The 21,527-nt window shown below is 39.0% G+C and overlaps 2 protein-coding genes, 1 long non-coding RNA gene and 1 pseudogene across 5 annotated transcripts; 3 read left to right on the forward strand and 1 right to left on the reverse strand.

Moving 5' to 3' along the window:
• The first annotated feature begins 534 nt into the window (after positions 1 to 534).
• Positions 535 to 1,017, forward strand: LOC115967036 (endo-1,4-beta-xylanase 2-like). Its single transcript, XM_031086138.1, has one exon. The coding sequence runs from the start codon at positions 535 to 537 to the stop codon at positions 1,015 to 1,017; it is 483 nt and encodes a 160-aa protein (XP_030941998.1).
• A 2,541-nt stretch (positions 1,018 to 3,558) lies between these two features.
• Positions 3,559 to 5,571, reverse strand: LOC115967037 (annotated as a pseudogene).
• A 2,690-nt stretch (positions 5,572 to 8,261) lies between these two features.
• On the forward strand, positions 8,262 to 13,566 carry LOC115969022. Of its 3 annotated transcripts, none has more exons than XR_004086852.1 (4): positions 8,262 to 8,501; positions 10,366 to 10,466; positions 11,715 to 11,829; positions 13,292 to 13,566. It is a non-coding gene; the product is annotated as an uncharacterized LOC115969022 (long non-coding RNA). The 3 variants fall into 3 exon arrangements; XR_004086850.1 differs by having other exon boundaries at positions 10,369 to 10,466; XR_004086851.1 differs by lacking the exon at positions 13,292 to 13,566 and adding an exon at positions 13,073 to 13,208 and having other exon boundaries at positions 10,369 to 10,466.
• Positions 13,567 to 14,520: 954 nt separating this feature from the next.
• On the forward strand, positions 14,521 to 15,270 carry LOC115967038. The gene has a single exon (XM_031086139.1). It carries the CDS (start codon positions 14,521 to 14,523, stop codon positions 15,268 to 15,270), a length of 750 nt encoding a protein of 249 aa, XP_030941999.1.
• The last annotated feature ends 6,257 nt before the right edge of the window (positions 15,271 to 21,527 follow it).

The following is a 21,527-nucleotide window of genomic DNA, read 5'->3' on the forward strand; positions in this document are numbered from 1 at the left end:
CCGTTAATATATTATAGATATCTTAATTGATTGAAACCAAACTAGAGAAATGCCTTTCATATTTCCTTGAAAATTCAGAAGGGTAAAAAAATGTTTTGACATACCACTAATGTAACTACATCTATAACTATTTAAGCCATCTATGTTATCTATTTTTTATTGATAACCATAAAATTTACAACTTGCCAGGAATATACAAAGTAATAAAGAAAAAATAAAGGAAGAAAAAAAGAAGTGAAATCAAATGTCAATTAATAACCGTTATTTGGAAAATAAAAAGGTTGTCAAGAGGAGTAAGAAATAAAATAGAGACGGCTATACAGAAAACATTGAAAACTTTATTGTGCAATAAAATCAACCATTACATTCACTTAATTAAATCAATAATCAACAATTAAATATAAAAATGCAAAATTTAAACTTAAAACTAATCAAATTCTAACTAGGGAAATTATATATATATATATATATATAATCATAATTTTCATACACCATGACTTTAAAAATTTAATGAATAGTTCTACCTCTTATTTAATGTCTATGTTATGCAAGTACAAAGAAGAATTCATACACTGGGATGTTAGCAGTGAAATGCTTCACTTTGATTTCTATGAGCAACGACTTGGCCCTAATGCCACATTGCATTTCTATGAGATAGCACACATGCCAAATCCATTGGCAACCCTCTTTATGAATGAATTTAATTTGGTTGAGACTTGCAGTGATGTGAATTCCTCAGTTGATACCTACATTTCAAGGATGAGAGAACTCGAACGTGGTGGTGTTTCAATGGATGGGATTGGTTTAGAAGGTCATTTTACCATAGCAAACCCTTCTTTGATGAGAGCTATTCTAGATAAGTTGGCCACATTAGGTCTTCCCATATGGCTTATACAGGTGGATATTAGCTATACACTTGGTCAAGAAGCACAGGTGAGCAAGCAAGGACGGAACCAGGATTCGAAGTTGGGAAGGGCAAAGTATAAATACAAAAAAGTTTATGAAAATCAAAACTAACATCTACTAAGAATTATGCATAATCATATCCCAATGAATATTTTTTAGTAAGCGTATTGTCTGTTTATAATTTTCAAATATTTACAACAGCACCAGCTGTTAAATCTCCATTTTCACATGACTACTAGCAATATGGGAATTCACTCCTTTCCCTCAGTTTTCTCCATTGAAATAAATCACAACACTGAAACCCTAATTCTTCACAAAATTCAAGCAATTATTCAAAATTAGAAAAAACCCAAAAAAAAAAAAAAGAACACACACTGAAGATTTCTAAGACACGTATTATATTTATTTCTGGTACAGTGCTATATTTTTTTCAAAATATTAGTTGGGGGGGGGGGGGGCAATGGCCCCCCTCTGGCCTAATGTGGGTCCGTCACTGATCCAAAGGGTTAAAACTTAGGAAAGTAAAGCATTTGGGCTTCCGATAAAGAAAAAGGAGGAGAGGTCCAAACCAATTAAGGGTCCATAAGGAGGGACTCGAATCCATGAATGGGCAAGTTCCGGACCCCATGAAATAAAGGGAAAGAAAAAGCCCAATCCAGCCCTCAAAGGTCAGAAAATCACTAAGGAGCCCGGAAAAAGAACTAGGCCAGGATACCTGGGGATTCCCAGGTGCCTGGGATTCTCGGGACATGCAGCAAAGCTAGGTTGGGATTAAGATAGTTCAAGAGGCCATGCCAAGAAACACAAGGAACAAGAACAAATATGTCCTTATCAACCACCCAATGATGCAGAAAATGGATCAGAAGGCTTAGGCACCAATAATTCATGAATAATGTCTAGAACCTCGGGGAACCCAGGAAGAAGAACCATGAAGGAAGGTGGCTGAAGACCTTTCAACCTGGCAGAAAGGAATCAGCTCACTTAGGAAAAATGACAAAAAGAAAAGAAGCCAAAAGGTGGAACTTAGAAGCCTTGGAGAAGAAAAGAACAATGGCCAGCCTTCTAGGATCCTCCAGAACGGAAAAGTCAGCTAGAGGCTTTTGAAGAAGGAACCTTAAAAAGAAGAAAATAATGAAGAATGAGGAAGGGACCAGCCACCATTGTTGCTAACACAACATTGGTTCTGGTACTCAGAGGGGCAAATAGAGGGAATCAATGGTACCCCAGAAACCTTAGGATGACACTATAAAAGGGGTAAGCAGCCAACAGTGAAGGACATTCAGCCATAGTCCATTGAAGTCAAAATACTTAAGAAAACACTGTTAGAAATTCAAAAAGAGACAAAAGAGGAGGGAGTTTTCTTTCCATACTAAAGGCAATATCTTAAGACTTGAATTCAGTTTCCATTAATAGCATGGTAACATAATAAATATATTTCTTAAGTATATTTTTTGTTGTGTATAAAAATCGACACATAAATTTTTAAGAATTATATAATGAAATTTGGAGTAACTCTAGCATTGCTATTATCTTAAAAATATTCTTAACAATATTCTAAGGGCAACGTCTCTAATTTGTTTTCCAGTAAAGAAAGCGTGCAAGGGGCAGCTATTAACATAGAGCAAGTCTTGAAAGATTTCGCATTTGGTTCTGTAATTGCAAAGACTATTCTTGGCAATTTACCTTATCAAGTATGTATGGTCCATATACTATATTTCAAATCTTAATTCGTCTGTCTAACATATGAAGTAGAGTTATACGATTCCAGAGTCCTATAGAGTATGGACCATCATATCCGCACAACTAGAAAATAGCTTTAAGAGCTATAAAGCTCTTTATAAGAAAAAAAAAAAAAAAAAAAAAAAAATGGTGCCTACAAGTCAAGAGCTTTTAATTTTTATTTTCTTTCAGAAAAAGCTAAAATTTAGAGGATTCATGCTATTAATCAAGAACTTTAAAGTACCATTTACTGTAATTTTCCAAATCACAAAAACTCTACTGCCATACTTCCAACAGTAATGTCAACGGTTTAGCTTTCCAAAAGGATTTTTTAACCTTTAATTTATGTATTCTCTCTCTCTCTGCCAAGTTGTCTTGGTTGCCTAGGTGTTTGGTGGCTCACGATCTTAGTGATGGGTAGCCAAGCTTAGGTATTGGATGGCCGAGCTTGGTCAAGGGTGATTGATCTTGGCCATTGAATTCGTGCTTATCTGACTTAACAGTTACTCTTGATTCTTTAAAGAAGTACACATAGTACGTACCCTTTAAAGGAAAGTTAAAATCAATGTGGCAACATGTCTAAAATGAACAAAGTCTTACTACAAATTTGGTAAGGCTACAACCAACAATAAAAAAAATGACATTTGTTCATGTCATAGTCAATTAAATGTGGTTTCATAAGTTCTATGCAATGCATAAGTATATATAATTACAAAAAATAATTCTAAATTCAATTTCATTTATTACACAATTCAAAATAAACTCCTTATTCCACACTCATTCAACATATATATACATTTATTCCACACTCATTCAACATATATATATATATATATATAACATTTTTACTTTAAATGAAAGTTCAATTAAAACAAGTTCAACTTCTAACAACAAAAGCAATGCATGTAAATAAGCAGCAAAGTGTGCTTTAAACTATGAGGAATTGGAGTTGTCATCCCATCCGGTAGAATTAGCATCATTCATTGTTCGAGTATGATGTGATGACCTGGGGATATCAAATTGGAGAAGAGGCAATGGAGCTTCAAAATTGAGCACTTGAATTGCTTCTTTTATTGAAGGCCTATGATCATATTCAAAGTGAGCACACCAAAGCCCTACAATCAACAAACAGTTCATTTGCTGCTCATCAAACTGTCCACCCAACCTATGGTTAGCTGCGTCAAGAAGTACTCCTCTTCCATGGAGCTCTTGAACCCACTCCAACATGACTACTTGATCTTCCGGGGCCTCGTGGTTGATTGGTTTTCTTCCACATGCTAATTCCAATGCAACAATTCCAAAACTATAGATATCTGATTCCTTACTAGCCCTTTGGGTTGTGACACATCCTAGGTCCATATAGCCTTTGGTACCTGCCAAATCAGTAGTTTGTAATGCACTAACATGGTCCACGAGCCTAGCTAATCCAAAATCCCCAAGTTTGGCATTGAAATTTGAATCAAGCATAATATTGCTCGGTTTTATATCTCTATGCAACACGCAACGATCTCATCCTTCATGCAAGTAAAGCAAGGCTAAGGCCAAGTGTTGTACAATTTTGTACCTCACTTCCCACACCAATAAGGTATCTTTTTTATAAAGATGTGAATCTAAACTTCCGTTGGGCATGAAATCAGAAACAAGTAATAGTTGTCCTCTACTTCTTTCATGGCACCATCCAATGAGTTGTACCAAATTCTTGTGTCTCAATTTGCTGATGATTTTTACTTCTACTGCATACTCCCTTATCCCTTGTGTAGACCCTTCTGATACCCTTTTAACAGCAACAATGGAGTTAATGTCCCTTAAAAATCCCCTGTAAACTCCACCAAATACTCCTTGGCCTAGCTTTTCTTTGTTGTTGAAATCATTTGTCGCACGAGCCAATTCATCGTATGTAAACCTCCTCGGTCCTGTTTCCCTTTTAAACTCTTCATCAAGGGCACGATCATCTTTGTTAGCCCTCCGATTCCTCTTCCACAAGGCAAACAGAACCATGATTTCTTGTGTTCCTTTTCTTAAGAGTGTAGGTTTAGACTGGGTCCTTTAGGGATGGTATTGTTATTATCAATTTCCAAACTTGAACTAAAATCCCAAGATTTAATAGTATGTATGGCATAAGTAGCTCCTGTTGCGGCTGAGAATCCAAAAGTAACCCATTCGGGTAGGACCTTTCTCAAATCAACAATATAAGAAAGCGACTGATTTACAGTAACATTGTATTTAAAACCAGTAAAGACAACACTCAAATTTTTTGAGCTTGAATTGTAACTAATCCAAGCTTCATTTGCTTTCCCTTCCTTTATAGAAATATTACTCAACCATGGCACATTAGCAACAGATATTATGGAGTTGATATCAATACCTACATGCTCCCCAGGCGGATCCCATACGTTAGTGAAGATATCAAATTCCACTGCAACAAAAAAATTATCCGTTGGCTCTGACGCTGGGTTAAAGAGACCCAGATAGCCAGCAGAAGCAGCCATAGAAAAGTTGGAACCGTTAGGTGCAAGGAAGAAGGCCAGCCCGTCTGCATAGTCAGGTTGATTCTGCGCATCAATAACAAAGGAAAAATGGGTAGAGAAATCTGTGAGCTTTCCGGAGTCCTTGTCCCACAGGTGCATGGGTCTGGAATACGTGGCTCGACCATCAATCCATCCTTTCAGCTTGCTGCCCGTGAGTTGAATGACTTGGTCTTCATCAGCGTAAGCGTGCTCATATAATATGTTAGGGTCTGGAGAATCAAAACTAGTGAAGTTGAAGGATACAGCACTTGTAAATGGGGTTAGTATAGAGAAGAAATTGGTGATCATAAATAGAGAAAAGAGGATTAAAAGCTGTGTAAATCGGAAATGTTTGATCGTGAGGTTGTAAACAGCCATGATTGAAACTTTAGTTGAAAACAACCATTAATGGAACTTTGAGGTGTGGTTGGGATAGATATTGCAGTTGTACTATAAATCAACGTAACTTGCATAAGTATGGAGTCTTCTAATTCAGCCAAAAAAAAAAAAAAGTAGTCTTCTAAGAACAAAGTCATTCAACGTTCCCAGTAAAAAAAAAAAAAGTCATTCAACGTTTCCAGTTAAAAAAGTCATTCAACCTTGCAGGACCACGTTGTTTATCTAGAACACGTGCTTGTTGGTTTTAAAATTTTTTTAAAAAAAAGTGCTTGACAGCTTGTTGCCACGATAAAAAATGCAGTTAAATTAGTATTCATTCCGTTACACTATAATTGAAAAAAATAAATAAATAAATTTGACATGCATCTAGGCATGAATATATTACTTTTTCCGTCCCAAATTGTTAGACCTGTATTTTATTTTTGGTATGTTTCAAAATTATATCCTGTTTGAAAAGTCAAATACATTAATTTACTAACATTCCCATTATGTTCTTAATTTATTTTTGGGAGCATTGTTTTAAATTAAAAAAATTAAAAACCTAAATTTTCAAATCCACTATACATGTTATCTTTATTCAAATTTAAAAATTTAAAAAAAAAAAACCTTCAACAAAGAAAAACTAATTTGTTTAAGGGTAATTTAGAAAATTTTTAATTTTTTTCAAAGAGATAAGGTAGTTAATAATGTTTCTATAAATAATTGGGTTTTCTAACTGGGACGAAGGGAATATTATATTACGTGTTCACACTACTTTGTATTAAATATATTATTTTTATTCCTTCTCACAAAAAGTATTATTTTATTAGATATATTATTTTATTAAATTGTGTGTTCACATTGCTTTATATTAAATATATTATTTTATTTACATGTTCACACTGCTTTGTAGGTGATATATTATTTTATTGTAGTGTATATATTATTTTATTGTGTTGTTTATATTATATTATTATGTTGAACGCTAAAATAAAACAACTAATGTTGAGTTATTTGTAAAGTGAAAAGGTAAAATAGATAAAATAGTTTTTTGTGGAGCCTTATTACTAAATTTATTGCTTCACTAACGTGGATACTCTTAGTGCATGTAATAGCTTCTCAGGAAGTACAAATACAAATATTTTGTTCAATTTTTTGTGTTTCACTTTATATTCTACCAATCATAACTTGTTACATATTCATTTGACAGTCCTTATAAAATAATCATACTTTAAATTGGTAAAAAATAAACATAGGATATACTGTGATTTTTGTTTTTGTTTTTTTATCTGATATAGAATTCTACTCTGATCTAATCTATATATATGTGTGTAAAATTTCTTCTTGGAGATTTAAACCCTGGCTCTTACCTTACACTCCACAAAATACTTATATTTGTGGAGTGACTATCACGCCAAAGGTGTGCGGTAGTTATGACATACCATTATTAATAGAGCACAAAGTAGAACACCAAAAAAAAAAAAAAAAAAAAAATTATTATTATTAAGAAAAATATTGTACATCATTGCCTTAATAAATGCCAAAAATAATTAAATAGGACGAAAATGCATAGCACTAGCCATTTTATAAAAAACAAGTTGATGACCCGCCTGAAGACATGAAATAGATTTATTTCATTCTAAAATAATGTTAAGGATACAAAATTTTTAACATTGACAAGTTTTGATTAGAACATTGCTTTCATAAGAACATTCACATCAAAGATGTTATTGCAAAAATGCTATTTTACAACTCAAAATACTAAAATAGGCTCTATACTCAGCTACAATAACCTGCTAGCTGAAACTTATATTAAAAAAAAAATAAAAAATTGTGGCATGGTATGTCTCCTCTTCTCTTTTTAGTTTTTTTATGGTGTTTATTGTATAGGATATATTATTTTAATGTGTTGTATGCTAAAATAGAACCTTTAATATTGAGTTTATTTTAAAGTGAGTTATTAAAATAGATAAAGTGAATTTTTGAGTTGTTAAAAGCTATGTTTTGATGTGAATGCTCTAATAGGCCATTAGTGACATCATTTTTATTAGCAATATATAATCACAATATATCACCCCTTAATTGTTATGAAATTTTTTGTGTTTTTAGATTTATTGATTTCCAATATCACTACAAAACGCGGGGGCCTTGGGCCGCGTTTTTTAAGCCGTGGCTATAAAAAACGCGGCCCAAGATAGACTGAAGCCGCGTTTCATTAAAACGGGGCCATAGACTGGTTCTTAGGCCGCGTTTTTTAAGCGGGGCCATAGACGGGTTCTTAGGCCACGTTTTTTTGAGCTAAAAACGCGGCCTAAGGACCTCCATATTTTATTTTTTGGCAAACTTCTTTTTTTTTTTTTTTTTTCTTTTCCTTAACTGTGGCCGCATTTTAAAAACGGGGCCATAGACGGGTTCTTAGGCCGCGTTTTTTAAGCGGGCCATAGACGGGTTCTTAGGCCGCGTTTTTTTGAGCTAAAAACGCGGCCTAAGGACCTCCGTATTTTATTTTTTGGCAAACTTTTTTTTTTCTTTTCCTTAACTATGGCCGCATTTTAAAAACGGGGCCATAGACGGGTTCTTAGGCCGCGTTTTTTGAGCTAAAAACGCGGCCTAAGGACCTCCGTATTTTATTTTTTGGCTAACTTTTTTTTTTTCTTTTCCTTAACTGTGGCCCATTTTAAAAATAGGGCCATAGACGGGTTCTTAGGCCGCGTTTTTTGAGCTAAAAACGCGGCCTAAGGAATTATATAAATACTAAACTACAAACCTTTTCACCCCTAGCCTCTTCCATCGCACATAGCCTCCATCTCTCAAGCCCGATCTAGCTCAACCCTCACCCTCCATCAGAGTAGATCTTCCTTCGCTTCCCTTATCTCCTCCACCACCATCTTTGCCGACCTCCACCAAGTCCCTCCATCCGGCACTCTCGTCACCACTCTCTTCCAAACCACTTGCGTAGTTTCGATCCCTGCGCAATCATCAAACGCCACCGTGAGTCTCTCTCTCTCTCTCTCTCTCTCTCTCTCTCTCAGTATATTTGGTTTCATTTTGTGTGCGTGTGTGTGTTTTTGGCTTTTTAGTTCATCATCTTTGCATTTGGGGAAGTGGGTATTTCAAAAGTCAATGCTTTTTTTTAATTTTTGGTTTTGTTTGAGAGATTGGGGTGTGTGGGTTTTTGGGATTTTTTTATTAAGTGACCTGAACTAATAAAAGAAGAACTAAAATCACAAAATCGACTATATGGGAGAGGTTACCATTAATTGGGAGAGTTTTTTTTGTGGTAGTTTATGGAGTATATGACATTTCAAAAAAAAAAAAAAGATTCTACTCTTAAAAATGAGAAACGTTCTCTACTCTATTGGTTTTTTTTGTTACTTCAATTAATTTCTAATTGTCATGCTTTGTGGTTGTTTTCATGTTCTGTATGAAGCTTCTAATTGTATTGTAAAGCTGAGTTTTTGACTTTTTTGGCTAATTTGTGTGCATCTGAGAGTTTGGTTTTTGTTAGATTAACAATAATCTTTGGAAGATTTGGTATTTAATTTTGTACTTGATATGTAACTTGTTAATAAGGTTTACAATTATTTGATTGTTTGCCTTTTTGTGTTCTAACAAGAGTTCAATTTTTGTCTTAATAACATATCTGTAGATTACAAGATGGATAGTTATGATCTCAGGAACAATAGCAGATTTTATTTCTACCTATCACTAGCTGTTTTTACTATTTTTGTTGCTCAAAATTTTGAGATTTTCATTTATTATCTATAACAACTTGAGTTTGCTTGTCACTACTAGAACCTTGTAAAATACTAATTAAAATTGTTTTTGTGGTTTATAATTAAATGTGTTGTCAATGTTGATGCCAGTGCTTTAAGCCTTCTAGCTTGGTTTAAAAAAATAAAATAAAATTCAGGACAGAGTTACCTACTATCTAGTGGTTACTGCATGGCATCACATTAGGGAAAACTATCCTTTCATCAAGCAAACATATCACCTTCTACGGTGAACTCAAGGCATGCCCTTTGTACTCTCTTATTGTTGGTGGTCATTAAATGGGTATGGTATGAGCTGATAGAAATAAAAGAGATAAAGAATCTAAAGTCAGCTTGTTATGCACAATGGAGAGTACAAAAATCCTAGGCTTTGGACTGTCAATCAAAGTTCGCACACACCTTGTGAAATGCAAATAAAAATACTGGGTGCCAACAATAAATTAATATTATTTAAGATATTTTAATGCTACATATAAAATAATTGTAATTTTAAGCCTCAAGAATCAGAACCCTCAACTTATTTTCAGCCTTTTATTATTATTATATACTAATGCGAATATTTATCTTGTCTTGGAGATATCCCATGAAGCAATAGTGCCTTGGTCCAACTCTTTTTCAAGTTAATTTGGTCTACAGTTTGTAGGAAAACTCTTACAGATTTTGGGGTGTTTCAACTTTTTTGATGGCAGGGCTTGAAACTATAGTACTTGTTTCCATTTCCATAAATCTTAGGTTCTGGTATATTTTTCACCACATGTTTATGACTTAAGAATTGTTTTCTGGTTTAGTTAAGGAATCTATGGTTCTGCTTGAAGTGCTTTAATAATGAATTTTGTTAATTTTTATGAAATAATTCTTGAGATTGAATATGTAGAAGGATATTCTTACCATTTAATTATCAACATAAGTGCAATATATGGTACTGAGCATTGAGAATGAAACTGACTTGCTTTTTTTTTTTTTTATACTGACTTGCATTTTTTATATTAGATACTCTGTTTTTTGTTGGCTGAATCACTCAGTGCAATATATGGTACTCACTTGCATCATTGAGGTAATGATGCTACTTTGATTGTTTTTAGCAGGTGAGATTGAATTTATTAATGTAATTGTTCCAGCAGTTTTTTCACTATTTGTGGGATTGAAAGCTAGAACGTTTGTGAGTTCAAATTACAAGTTCTTGGTAAGTTCATTTGCCTTTTAATTTGTGTTATGTCTCTTTGCCATATTCACATGAAGTGGGTTTTGATGTTGTGATTGCATTTAAGTGGGTATTAGCTTGTTTTAGTTTTCATTTCTTGAATGTGCGTTGTAGCTGTCAATATATTTAAACACAATCAACAACTCTAGCATAGGTAGTTCTATAAATGGTCTTACCAATACCAAAACCAAAGAATTTGGATAAGAAAAGAAGAACAAGGAGAAAAGCCTTAACACTTCTCTGTCAGTTTGCCACTTAGCACCTTATTACTTTCTATATATGTAGAAATGACAAGAAAATTAAATCATTGGTTGATCACTGGGTTAAATATGTTGATCACTGGGAATTAGAATTTAGAAGAAAGGGGTTTTCAATGGCTCCAGTGCTTAATAGAAGCCTAGCTACTGCTTCTCTTGCTTCACTTCCCTCATCCTCCTCATTTTATGTCTTTTGTGATGTTGCCATCAACACAATTAGTAATTAGTTGTCAAATTTGCTTTATGGTATGTGATATTATAATAAAACATGCTCATTAAATAAATGTATTTGAATTGTGGATGTTTTGATTGATGTGCAGTATGTCAAGACAATGCATATGACTATGGCTTTTACTTATTTTGGACAGTTGCTTTAATTTCACCTCTTACTTAAATCATAGTTTTTTCTGGTAAGTCAATAAATCATAGTTTTTGTTTCCATAGTAATGTCTCATTTCCATAAAAGTAGATGAGAAGAAGAGGCTTATTGGTGGGCTTGGCATTAACACCTGTAACTGTAAGCCTCATCTTTTGTAGTTGAGTACTTGTTTCCATTGTTTTTAACATTGCTCTTACTAATATAAAAACAATGGATACCAAAGATTAACACCTGTAATCTTTGGTATTCATTGTTTTTTTTAGCTAAAACTTTGGTATCCAGTTATGGGAACACAAATATTGTTAAATTGTTTGCTGATGACTATAATGAGAGATCATGATGTAGAAGAATTAGGAAAGTGTAAAGGGACTGTTACTATGAGGGATATTGTCTTCATAAGTTATTTTCCTGAGAGTGTTGGATTAGCCAAAAAAACAAGTCTATTTTGAGGATGAGAACTTTAGGTAAAGCTTTTAATATATGCTTTAGATAAGGATATAGCTTTCAATTTGTTTCTCTTTGTTGTACAAATCCAGGCCTTTTTATTTTTTTATTTTTAGAATCTTTTGGTACTTATTCCATTGTATGATGCAGGTTGATAGTGCAAACAAACATGGAATACTTCTCGAAGTTGTACAAGTCCATACTGACCTTAACCTTATCATAACAAAAGCTTACATATCCTCTGATGGTGGATGGTTCATGGATGGTAAGATTCTTTCTTTTTAGAATCTTTAAAATTGCTTCTATGACTTTAAGGAGAATAGTTTAAAAAATCTATACCATTTTATTGATGGAGAAAAATTCAAGCATGTTATTTTGTTGCATTCAATCCTGATAAGAAGCGTTTGTAGAAGAGCATTTGTCATCAGGCCTAGAAAGGAAGAAAAAAAAAAAAAAAAAGGCTATAGCCGCGTTTTAAAAATGCGGCTATAGTTCTAACAACCTATAGCCGTGTTTTAAACGCAGCTAAAATATGTATTTGAGGCTGTCAACCAAGGGAGCTATGGCCGCACTTTTTAAACGCGGCCTAAGGGTCTGGTCTTAGGCCGCGTTTTAAACGTGGCCTAAGGTTAAACCTTGGGCTGCGTTTAAAACGCGACCCAAGACCACAACCTTAGGCCGCGTTTAAAACGCGGCCTAAGCCGAGACGCTTAGGCCGCGTTTTAAACGGGGCTATAGTACCTGGTATTGGGCCGCGGTTAAAAAGTGCGGCCATAGGACCGTCAATCCTATAGTCACAGGTTTTAGGCCACATCAGAAAGCGCGGCCTAAAAAAACTTTTTTGACATATAGACACGTTTTAAAAACGCGGCCATAGAACCTTTTTTTTGTAGTGTATATTTCCAGTGTCATCTATAGAACAGTACATGCTCAAAATTAGGCATTCAAATAAATTAAATGTATGAAATTAGTCATCATTACAGCCATTTACCGAACAACTATGGAGAATAAACTGGCAAGCAATACATTATTAACACTGTGACTTCAATACATATTTTTGTTCTAGGCTCTGTGAATAACCAAAGAGACAAAACTCACAAAAGAGGAGAAATTGTGAGATTTTTTTACAAAAACTTGTGTTTTATATCATTTCTCTATGCTCATAACTTGCTAAATTCAAAATCAAAAGCCACAAAGAGAAATTTGTGTCGCACACTTTTTAGTAAATTTTTGTTTTAGTCAAATCGACGTTAGGAAGGCCGAGAAATAAGCTTGCAAAAAAATGACAAAAAGTGTGCAACCTTTTTTTTTGGGTCCAAAATTAGCATGAGGAGCCAACTTTGCATACAAATTTAACACAAATCATGCTTGTGGTGATTCAAAAAGTTGGTACTTTTATAAACTAGCATGGTTCCATCCAATTGGGTGCATGGGTCTGAAATACGTGACTTGACCCACCTACTGTTTTGCCAGTAAGGTGTTAGTGAATTAAATTGCTTGTTTTTCAGGAGAAGCTCTCTCATATGATATGTTAGTGTTGGCATAACTAAAACTAGTTAAGTTGAAGGCTGTTACACTTACACTTGTAATTGTAAATGGGGTTAGTGGAGAGAAGAAATGGAATGGAATGTCCTTGTAACTTTCTTGTAGGAACAAGCTTGCGGACATTGGCTTTCTTGCATGCAACTTGGCTGACATTTAGTGATTTTGCTCTCTGTATATGTTAGACGCAGATTGTTGTAAATAAGGAGAGAGGAGTGGTGCGGCAATTGCGGAGAAGAAACATAACTTCTCTTCGTATTTGTGAGAAATTGTACGATTGACTATATTGGGGTTTGGATTTAGTGAGAGTGTCATTACATGCACCATTTGTATTTTCCATATTTATTAGTGAAACTTACGGTCGGTGGATGTAGGCCAAAAGTCAAATTTTGTAAATCCTTGTTCTTCCTTGTGTGTATATGTGTATATTTTCTTTCAAGTTAAATCCATTCTTATTATTCATTTTTTAGAGATCTTTCTAAAGCACATAATATTTTCACAATCAATCTTGTATACGAGTGCAATTCGGTAGCATTTTTCTACAACAATTTGATAATTGAGCTTCCGCTATTACAACATAAGATTCAAGTTTTACTAATCAAGAACTTTAAAGTACTGTTTACTATTGATGGGAATGACGATGCTGCATCCCTAGACGAAGATAATGCTAGTGACAGAGGAAGCATCCTTGACGAAGTCATCAGGAACAATGAAGACAGCTATCATCACTGACAAAGACAGGGAGTCACTCAATGCAGTCAATCAATGACCTAAGCGGTTACGAAATCAACCCAGCAGACCGTTGGGAACTTCTTAAAAGACTCATTATTGAACCAGGGGCGTTACTTGAGAAAGCATTAACCACCTCAACGGCTAGCCCCCAAGGTCACAGGTATAAAGCTCCCACACAGTCAGTAGAAAGGTACGAAATATACAAACACAGACCCACATCTTGATTTTCTACTATTTTTATCATTCTAACTTTGGCATTGGAGACGTTGTGGCAGGCACCACACCGGTGACCATCGTTGAGCATATTCTCTCGCACCACGAAGGATTCCATCCGCTCACTGTTATTGACGATCCTGTGCATCATCAGTTTGGCGCCGTCTGTGGAAACGAGTTTTCAGATTCACATTCGAAAACGTAGTTTCCATCAATTCTCCATATCCAGATGGAATCCAACCCCGATTCAGCAACCTTGACCCAGCAAGTTTAAGCCCTTGCGGCCACCATTGAGGAACTCACCAGACAGAACCAGGAAATGAAGCTGCAGCTCCAGCAGGTTTAACAAGCTCAACAGGAAGAAAACCGGTCCAAGGGTAACACGGAAGGAGAGGGGGATAGCCAACAGAGGGAAACCCCCCGGAGACCAACTACTCCGGACGAACAGAACTCAGACCTTCTTCAGGAAATGAGGAAAGAGATGGACGAACTAAGGAGCGCTATCAAAGAAAAGACAGACCGGAGCGTAGACAAAATGATAAGGGCTACAGATTCGCCCTTCACGGCAGCGGTACTTGATTGCCCCGTGCCGTCAAAGTTTCGCCTGCCTCAATTAGAGCCATTCGACGGACTCAAGGACCCTCAGGATCATCTTAATACCTTTAAGACGACTTTGGGTCTTCAGCAGCCACTTGACGAGATATTGTGTCGTTCCTTCCCTACGACTCTCAAAGGAGCTGCAAGAGAGTGGTTTACTAAGCTGCCAAACTCGTCCATAGACAACTTTGACCAGCTGAGTAGTGCTTTCTTGCGCCACTTCATAAGGAGGCAACGCCCAAGGAGACCAGTAGATTACTTACTCACCATAAGACAGGGAGAGAAGGAGACTCTGAGGTCATATGTCAAGCGATTCACCCAGGAAACTCTGGAAGTGGACGAAGCTGATGACAAGGTGCAGCTGACGACCTTCAAAGCAGGGTTAAGATCCAGAGACCTTGTGGCCTCTCTTGCAAAAAACCCCCCGAAGACAATGGCTGAGATGCTCCTGAAGGCACAAAAGTACATAAACGCAGAAGATGCTTTAACTGCCATAAAAGATACTGAGAGACTAGGGGACAAGTCCAAAGGGGAAGACGACCGCAGAGGGCAAAAGAGAGACAGACCAGAACGTCGGAACAATGACGGGAATAGAAGGAGAGACGACAAAAATCCTCGTTAGGTAAAATTTACTCTTTTGGTTATGCCTGTTGACAAGATTTTCACGTAGATCAAGGACGAGCATTATCTCAAATGGCCCAGGCCATTACACTCGTCCCCCAACGTACGTGACAAGAACAAGTATTGCCGGTTCCATAGAGACCACGGCCACAACACAGAAGATTGCAGAGACCTGAAGGAACAAATAGAGGAATTAATACGGAAAGGAAAGTTACAGAAATATGTAAAGAAAGGAGAATATAGCAAGTTCAGAGACGACAACAGGACCTAACATGAATCCTTTACTCGGGATGACGACCATCCGTCCCAGCTTCCACGCAAAGTGATCGGGGAGATAAATACGATCACGGGAGGACCATCCTCAGGAGGATCATTTAGATCACTCAAAAAAGCATGCCACAGACAGGTGAACAGCGTCCACACCATGCCCCCGTCCAAGCACCGACGAACATACCAAGACATGTCCTTTAATGAAGGAGACGCCAGGGGAGTAAAACAGGCCCACAACGATCCCCTGGTCATAGTGCTGAATATAGAAGGGTTCAATACCAGAAGGATCCTCATTGATAACGGGAGCTCAGCGGATATCATCTACCTCCCAGCCTTCCAGCAGTTGAGATTAGATCCAAAAAAGCTCCGCCCTTTTGACTCTCCGCTCGTTAGCTTCAGTGGAGACAGGGTCTACCCCAGGGGAATAGTGACTCTGACGGTGACAGCAGGGACCTACCCATTGCAGTTGACCAAACAAGTAGACTTCCTGGTGGTAGACTGCCCCTCGTCCTACAATGTCATTATTGGGAGGCCCACCCTAAACAAGTGGAAAACAGCGACATCGACCTACTGTTTGAAGGTGAAATTCCCAACAGACAACGGTGTGGGTGAAGTGAAGGGTGACCAAGTCCTGACAAGGGAATGCTATCAGGCCGTACTGGCAAGAAAGGAGAACCACACGTGGACGATTGAAGAAAAAGAGGAGGACGGGATGGAGACCCTGGAAGCAGTGGAGTTGATAGAAGGAAATGCGGACAAGACGACCAGGATAAGGACGACGCTAAGCCCCGAGATGAGAACGAGACTCATAAAATTCCTTAAGGGGAATCTAGATGTCTTTTCCTGGAGTCATGAGTACATGCCAGGCATATCCCCAGAAGTCATCCAGCATAGGCTGAATGTGGACCCCAGCAGGAAGCCCGTTCAGCAACGATGAAGAACCTTCACTCCAGAACGAGATCAGGCAGTAGCAGAGGAAGTAACCAAACTCTTGACGGCTGGATTCATCCGGGAAGTATATTATCCAGAATGGCTCGCCAACGTCGTCCTGGTAAAGAAAGCAAACGGAAAGTGGAGAATGTGTGTAGACTTCACCGACCTAAACAAAGCATGCCCAAAGGACAGCTTCCCTCTACCAAGGATAGACCAGCTCGTGGACTCCACTGCCGGACACAAGCTACTGACGTTCATGGACGCCTTCTCAGGGTACAACCAGATAAAGATGACTGAAGAAGACCAGAAGAAGACTGCCTTCATCACAAGCCAAGGACTCTACTGCTACAAGGTGATGCCTTTTGGGTTGAAAAATGCTGGAGCTACGTACCAAAGATTGGTAAACAAAATGTTCAGCCAGCAAATTGGCAGGAACATGGAAGTATACGTGGACGATATGCTCGTCAAGAGTAAGGAGGAGCTCGCTCATCTGGACGACCTGGAGGAGACTTTTGCAACCCTGAGAAAACACCAGATGAAGTTGAATCCAAGCAAATGTGTTTTTGGGGTAGCCTCGGGAAAGTTCTTGGGATTCATGGTGTCCCAGAGAAGAATAGAAGCAAATCCAGAAAAAGTACGAGCTATCATTGACATGGCCTCACCCAAGACCGTCAAGGATGTACAAAAACTTACAGGAAGGATAGCAGCTCTAAATAGGTTCGTCTCTAGGGCCACAGACAAATGTCTGCCCTTCTTCAAAACCCTCAAGCAGGCTTTTGCCTGGACCGACGAATGCGAAGCAGCATTCCAAGAGCTGAAGCAATACCTGAGCAGTCCACCTCTCCTGAGCCCGTCCAAAGGAAGGGAGAACCTATACTTGTACCTGGCGATGTCAGCCTCGGTAGTAAGCGCAGCCTTGATTAGAGAAGAAGGCAAGAAGCAACTCCCGGTGTACTACGTCAGCCAAGCCTTTCAAGGAGCTGAGTTCAGGTACCCAAGGATCGAAAAGATTGTGTTTGCACTTATAGTAGCCTCACGCAAGCTCAGACCGTATTTCCAGTCAAATCCTATCATTGTGATGACGGATCAACCAATTAAGAAATCAATGAACAAACCAGAAGCAGCAGGGAGAATGGTCCAATGGGCAATCGAACTCAGCCAATTTGATATCGAGTACCATCCAAGAGCAGCTATCAAGGCACAAGCTCTGGCTGACTTCATCGCTGAATTCACTCTTCCAGACGAAGATGGAATTACAGACGAGGTTGATAAATGGACAATACAGACAGATGGTTCGTCAGCCCAAAAGAGGGGGGGAGTAGGGGTCGTCATAACCACCCCCGACGGAGAAGTGATGAAGTATGGGGTTCAACTGAAGTTTCCAGCCACCAATAACGAAGCCGAGTATGAAGGAATATTGACGGGCTTGAGGCTTGGGAAAGCTCTTGGTGCGAAAAACTTGCTGATCTAGAGTGATTCAAAGCTGGTAATCGGACAGATCAGTGGAGAGTACGAGGCAAAGGAAGGAAGGATGCAGAAATACCTTAAACTGACAAGGCAACTAACTCAAGAGTTCGACACAGTGGAGTTCGTCCAGATACCAAGAAGCCAGAATATTGGGACCGACGAAGTATCAAAACTAGCATCATCAGAAGAAGGGAAAACAAGCACAGACATGGCAATAGAGATCCAGAAACACCCGAGTATTGAAGAGGTAGCGGTGTTCTCCATCCAGAGCACAGACACCTGGATGACACCCATAATATCCTTCCTCCAGGACGGGCACCTACCTCAGAATACTGACGAAGCCAGAAAGGTCAAGAAGAGAGTAGCCAGGTTTACGATCCTGAATGACGTCTTGTACAAGAGAGGCTTCTCTATGCCTTATCTAAAGTGCGTCAACGAGGACGAGGCCAAATACATCCTGGAAGAAGTACATGGAGGAATCTGTGGCGACCATGTCGGCTCCAGATCCCTAGTCAACAAGGTGATAAGAGCGGGGTATTTTTGGCCAACCATGCAAGGGGATGCTGCTGATATCGTCAGAAGGTGTGACAGATGCCAGCGGTACGGGAATGTGCAACGGCTTCCAGCGGAGAAAATGACGACCATAGCCTCCCCATGGCCGTTCGCACAATGGAGAATCGATATCGTCGGTCCTCTGCCCCAAGGTAAAGGTCAGGTAAAATTCCTTCTAGTTGCTATTGACTATTTCACAAAATGGGTTGAAGCAGAGGCCCTAGCAACCATCACTGAGGCTCGGATCCGGAGTTTCATGTGGAAAAACATAATCTGCAGGTTCGGGATTCCCTTACCGATCATATCTGATAATGGAAGGCAGTTCGACAGCCAAGGCTTCAGAGACTTCTGCTCGGACCTCGAGATCAAGAATCAGTTCTCATCCCCAGGACATCCTCAGGCAAACGGACAGACGGAAGTAACGAACAGGATGCTGCTCAAGATAATCAAAACCAAGTTGGACGAAGCAAAAGGTGCCTGGCCAGAAGAACTACCTAGTGTCCTGTGGGCATACAGGATTACAGCCAGAACCCCAACAGGAGAGACACCCTTCAGGTTTACCTATGGCACAGAGGCAGTAATCCCAACAGAAGTTGGAGTAACAAGCATCAGACGCGGAACTTTCAGAGACGGACTCAATGACGAGGAACTGCGGTTCAACCTGGATTGCCTGGATGAAGTAAGAGACAATGCGTCGGGTAGAATGACAAAGTATCAAAAAAAGATGGTCGAGTACTACAACAAGAGGGTCAAACTCAGGCGTCTGGACATAGGGGACCTCGTCCTTCGCAAAGTCACTATAGCAACTAAAGACCCTACTCAAGGGAAGCTGGGCCCTACATGGGAAGGGCCTTATCGCGTCATCCACTACTCTAGACAAGGAAGTTACCACCTGGAAACTATGGACGGACAAAAGCTCCCTCGTCCTTGGAACATTAAGCATTTAAAGAAATACCATGAGTAAATGTAATACACGAATGCATTCGTTATTGAAGTTAATAAAAGTATTATTCCTCTGACGTTTTTGCGCAGGCAGCACTGGTCAACCATGAGGCCTATAAATCACTAAGTAACAAGATTCCGCCTTGACGGATGTGAGTTACTGACGACCATCTTAGGATGGTTAAAAGACTAAGTAACAAGATTCCGCCTTGACGGATGTAAGTTACTGACGACCATCATAGGATGGTTAAAAGACTAAGTAACAAGATTCCGCCTTGACGGATGTAAGTTACTGATGACAAAAAAAAAAAAAGTGACAAGAGTCCGCCTGGACGGACCTAAGTCGCCAGACAGCACCCCCTTAAAGTCACAAGTGGCAGGAGTTAGTTGACAGAGAAAAGAGTACAATACATCAAATCAAAACAGGATGCAACAAAGCACAAAATTGTAGACGAATGTAAATCAGCCAAAGCATCTAGAAGAAAAGTAAGTAAGCTTCATTCCAGCCCATAACCACTGGGCCACTATCATTGTTTTCAAAATAAAATTAACTGTTTTGAAATTAGATTTACAAAAAAAAAAAAAAAAAAAAAAAAAAAAAGGCCCAAAACAAGACAGGCACCCACCATAAGACAAAAAATAAAACAAAAAATTTTCTAAGTATCCAAATCAGGCATCGGCTGTGCCTTCACTGGCCGGTACGTCTGCAATAGGCTCAGGCGCGTCATCACCAGGGGCAGAAGATGAAGCCGCCTCATCCAGAGCCATTTCCTTGTCAACTTCTTCCAAGTCCAGACTCTCCAGGTTGACTCCAGAAGGATGCTTGATCATATACCTCCGAAGAAACTCGAAACCTTTGAAATACCAACTGAAGAGCACAGTATTGTACTCGTCAGTGGTCTGGAAAGCCTCCACGGACCGAGCAGCGATGGTCACGAGTTTCTCCTTGGCTGCAAGAAGTTGCTCGTCCTTCTCGTGAGTCAACCCGCGCTCAACTTTGAGGTCGTCCTCCAGCACTTTGACCTTCTCCTTCAAAGTCGTTGCCTCGTCCATGGAGGTGATCAGGTTCGTCCTCAGGTCAGAGCTCTCCTTCTCCAAGGCCTCCATCCGGGTTGTCAGAGACGCCACCCTGGCCCCTTGAGTGAGGTATTCAGTGGTAATATGGAGGCTCTCTCCTAACACCTGGAGGAAATTATAAAGTCGTCTGTAAAAAAAAATAAAAAAAAAAGGTGATACCTGGACGAGTTTGTGGACATGACGAGAAGCCACATCGTTTAGGGACAGGTCAGAAAGAGCCTTCAAGTCCGCTGGAGTGACGACCTCATGAGCCCGTTCTACGGCCAACGTCTCGTTATCCCAAATGGTGGACGAACGAGTATCAGTCTTCTCCTTCCCTTTGCCAACCACACGCGGCCTTTTGGAGCCGGGAGTAGGAATCTCCTCTATCGAGACGGTCGGGGAGGCAATCCTCGTCGTTTCGGAAGGTATGGAAGGGACGATACTAAGGGGCATGGAAGCAGGACCTTTCCCGATAACTCGCACAGCCTTCTTCCCCAGATTGGACAGTGGTTCGTCCTTCTTTGATCTCATCTTCGCATACATGTCCTTGTTGAATTTTGTCGTCATCTCTGCAAGAAGAAAATGCCAGTCAAAAACTGCTTAAGTGTACATAAGAAGAATCAAACATTGACGAAGTCAAAACTTACTCTTTTTGCCTTCAATGCCAAGCTAACAAAGAACGAAAGGAGAAGGGTCAGGACCGAGATTGTAAAATGCAAGAGACCGGGGGTCAACCAGCTCGTCCCAGCTTTCAATCGTCTCAGCGTACCCGATCGCAGTCTCTATGCATTCCTTGTATCGGCTCTTCAGTCCAGGCCATCTCTTGACTATACCAAACAAAGAAACAAAAAAGTTAGCAAGACCAGAGCCTCAAAATTGGCAAAATTGAAACGACAGGGAGAAATACTGACGCACCTAAGGTCGGGGTTCCCCACCGACGGAGCAACCTCAGGATATCACCCCAATCACTGCTGGATTGAGTCTCGAAGTCGTCCCCAGACACAAAGAAAAAACGCGACTTCCAATACCTGAATG

The sequence above is a fragment of the Quercus lobata genome, chromosome 11, assembly GCF_001633185.2.
Source record: "Quercus lobata isolate SW786 chromosome 11, ValleyOak3.0 Primary Assembly, whole genome shotgun sequence".
Classification (NCBI taxonomy): domain Eukaryota; kingdom Viridiplantae; phylum Streptophyta; class Magnoliopsida; order Fagales; family Fagaceae; genus Quercus; species Quercus lobata.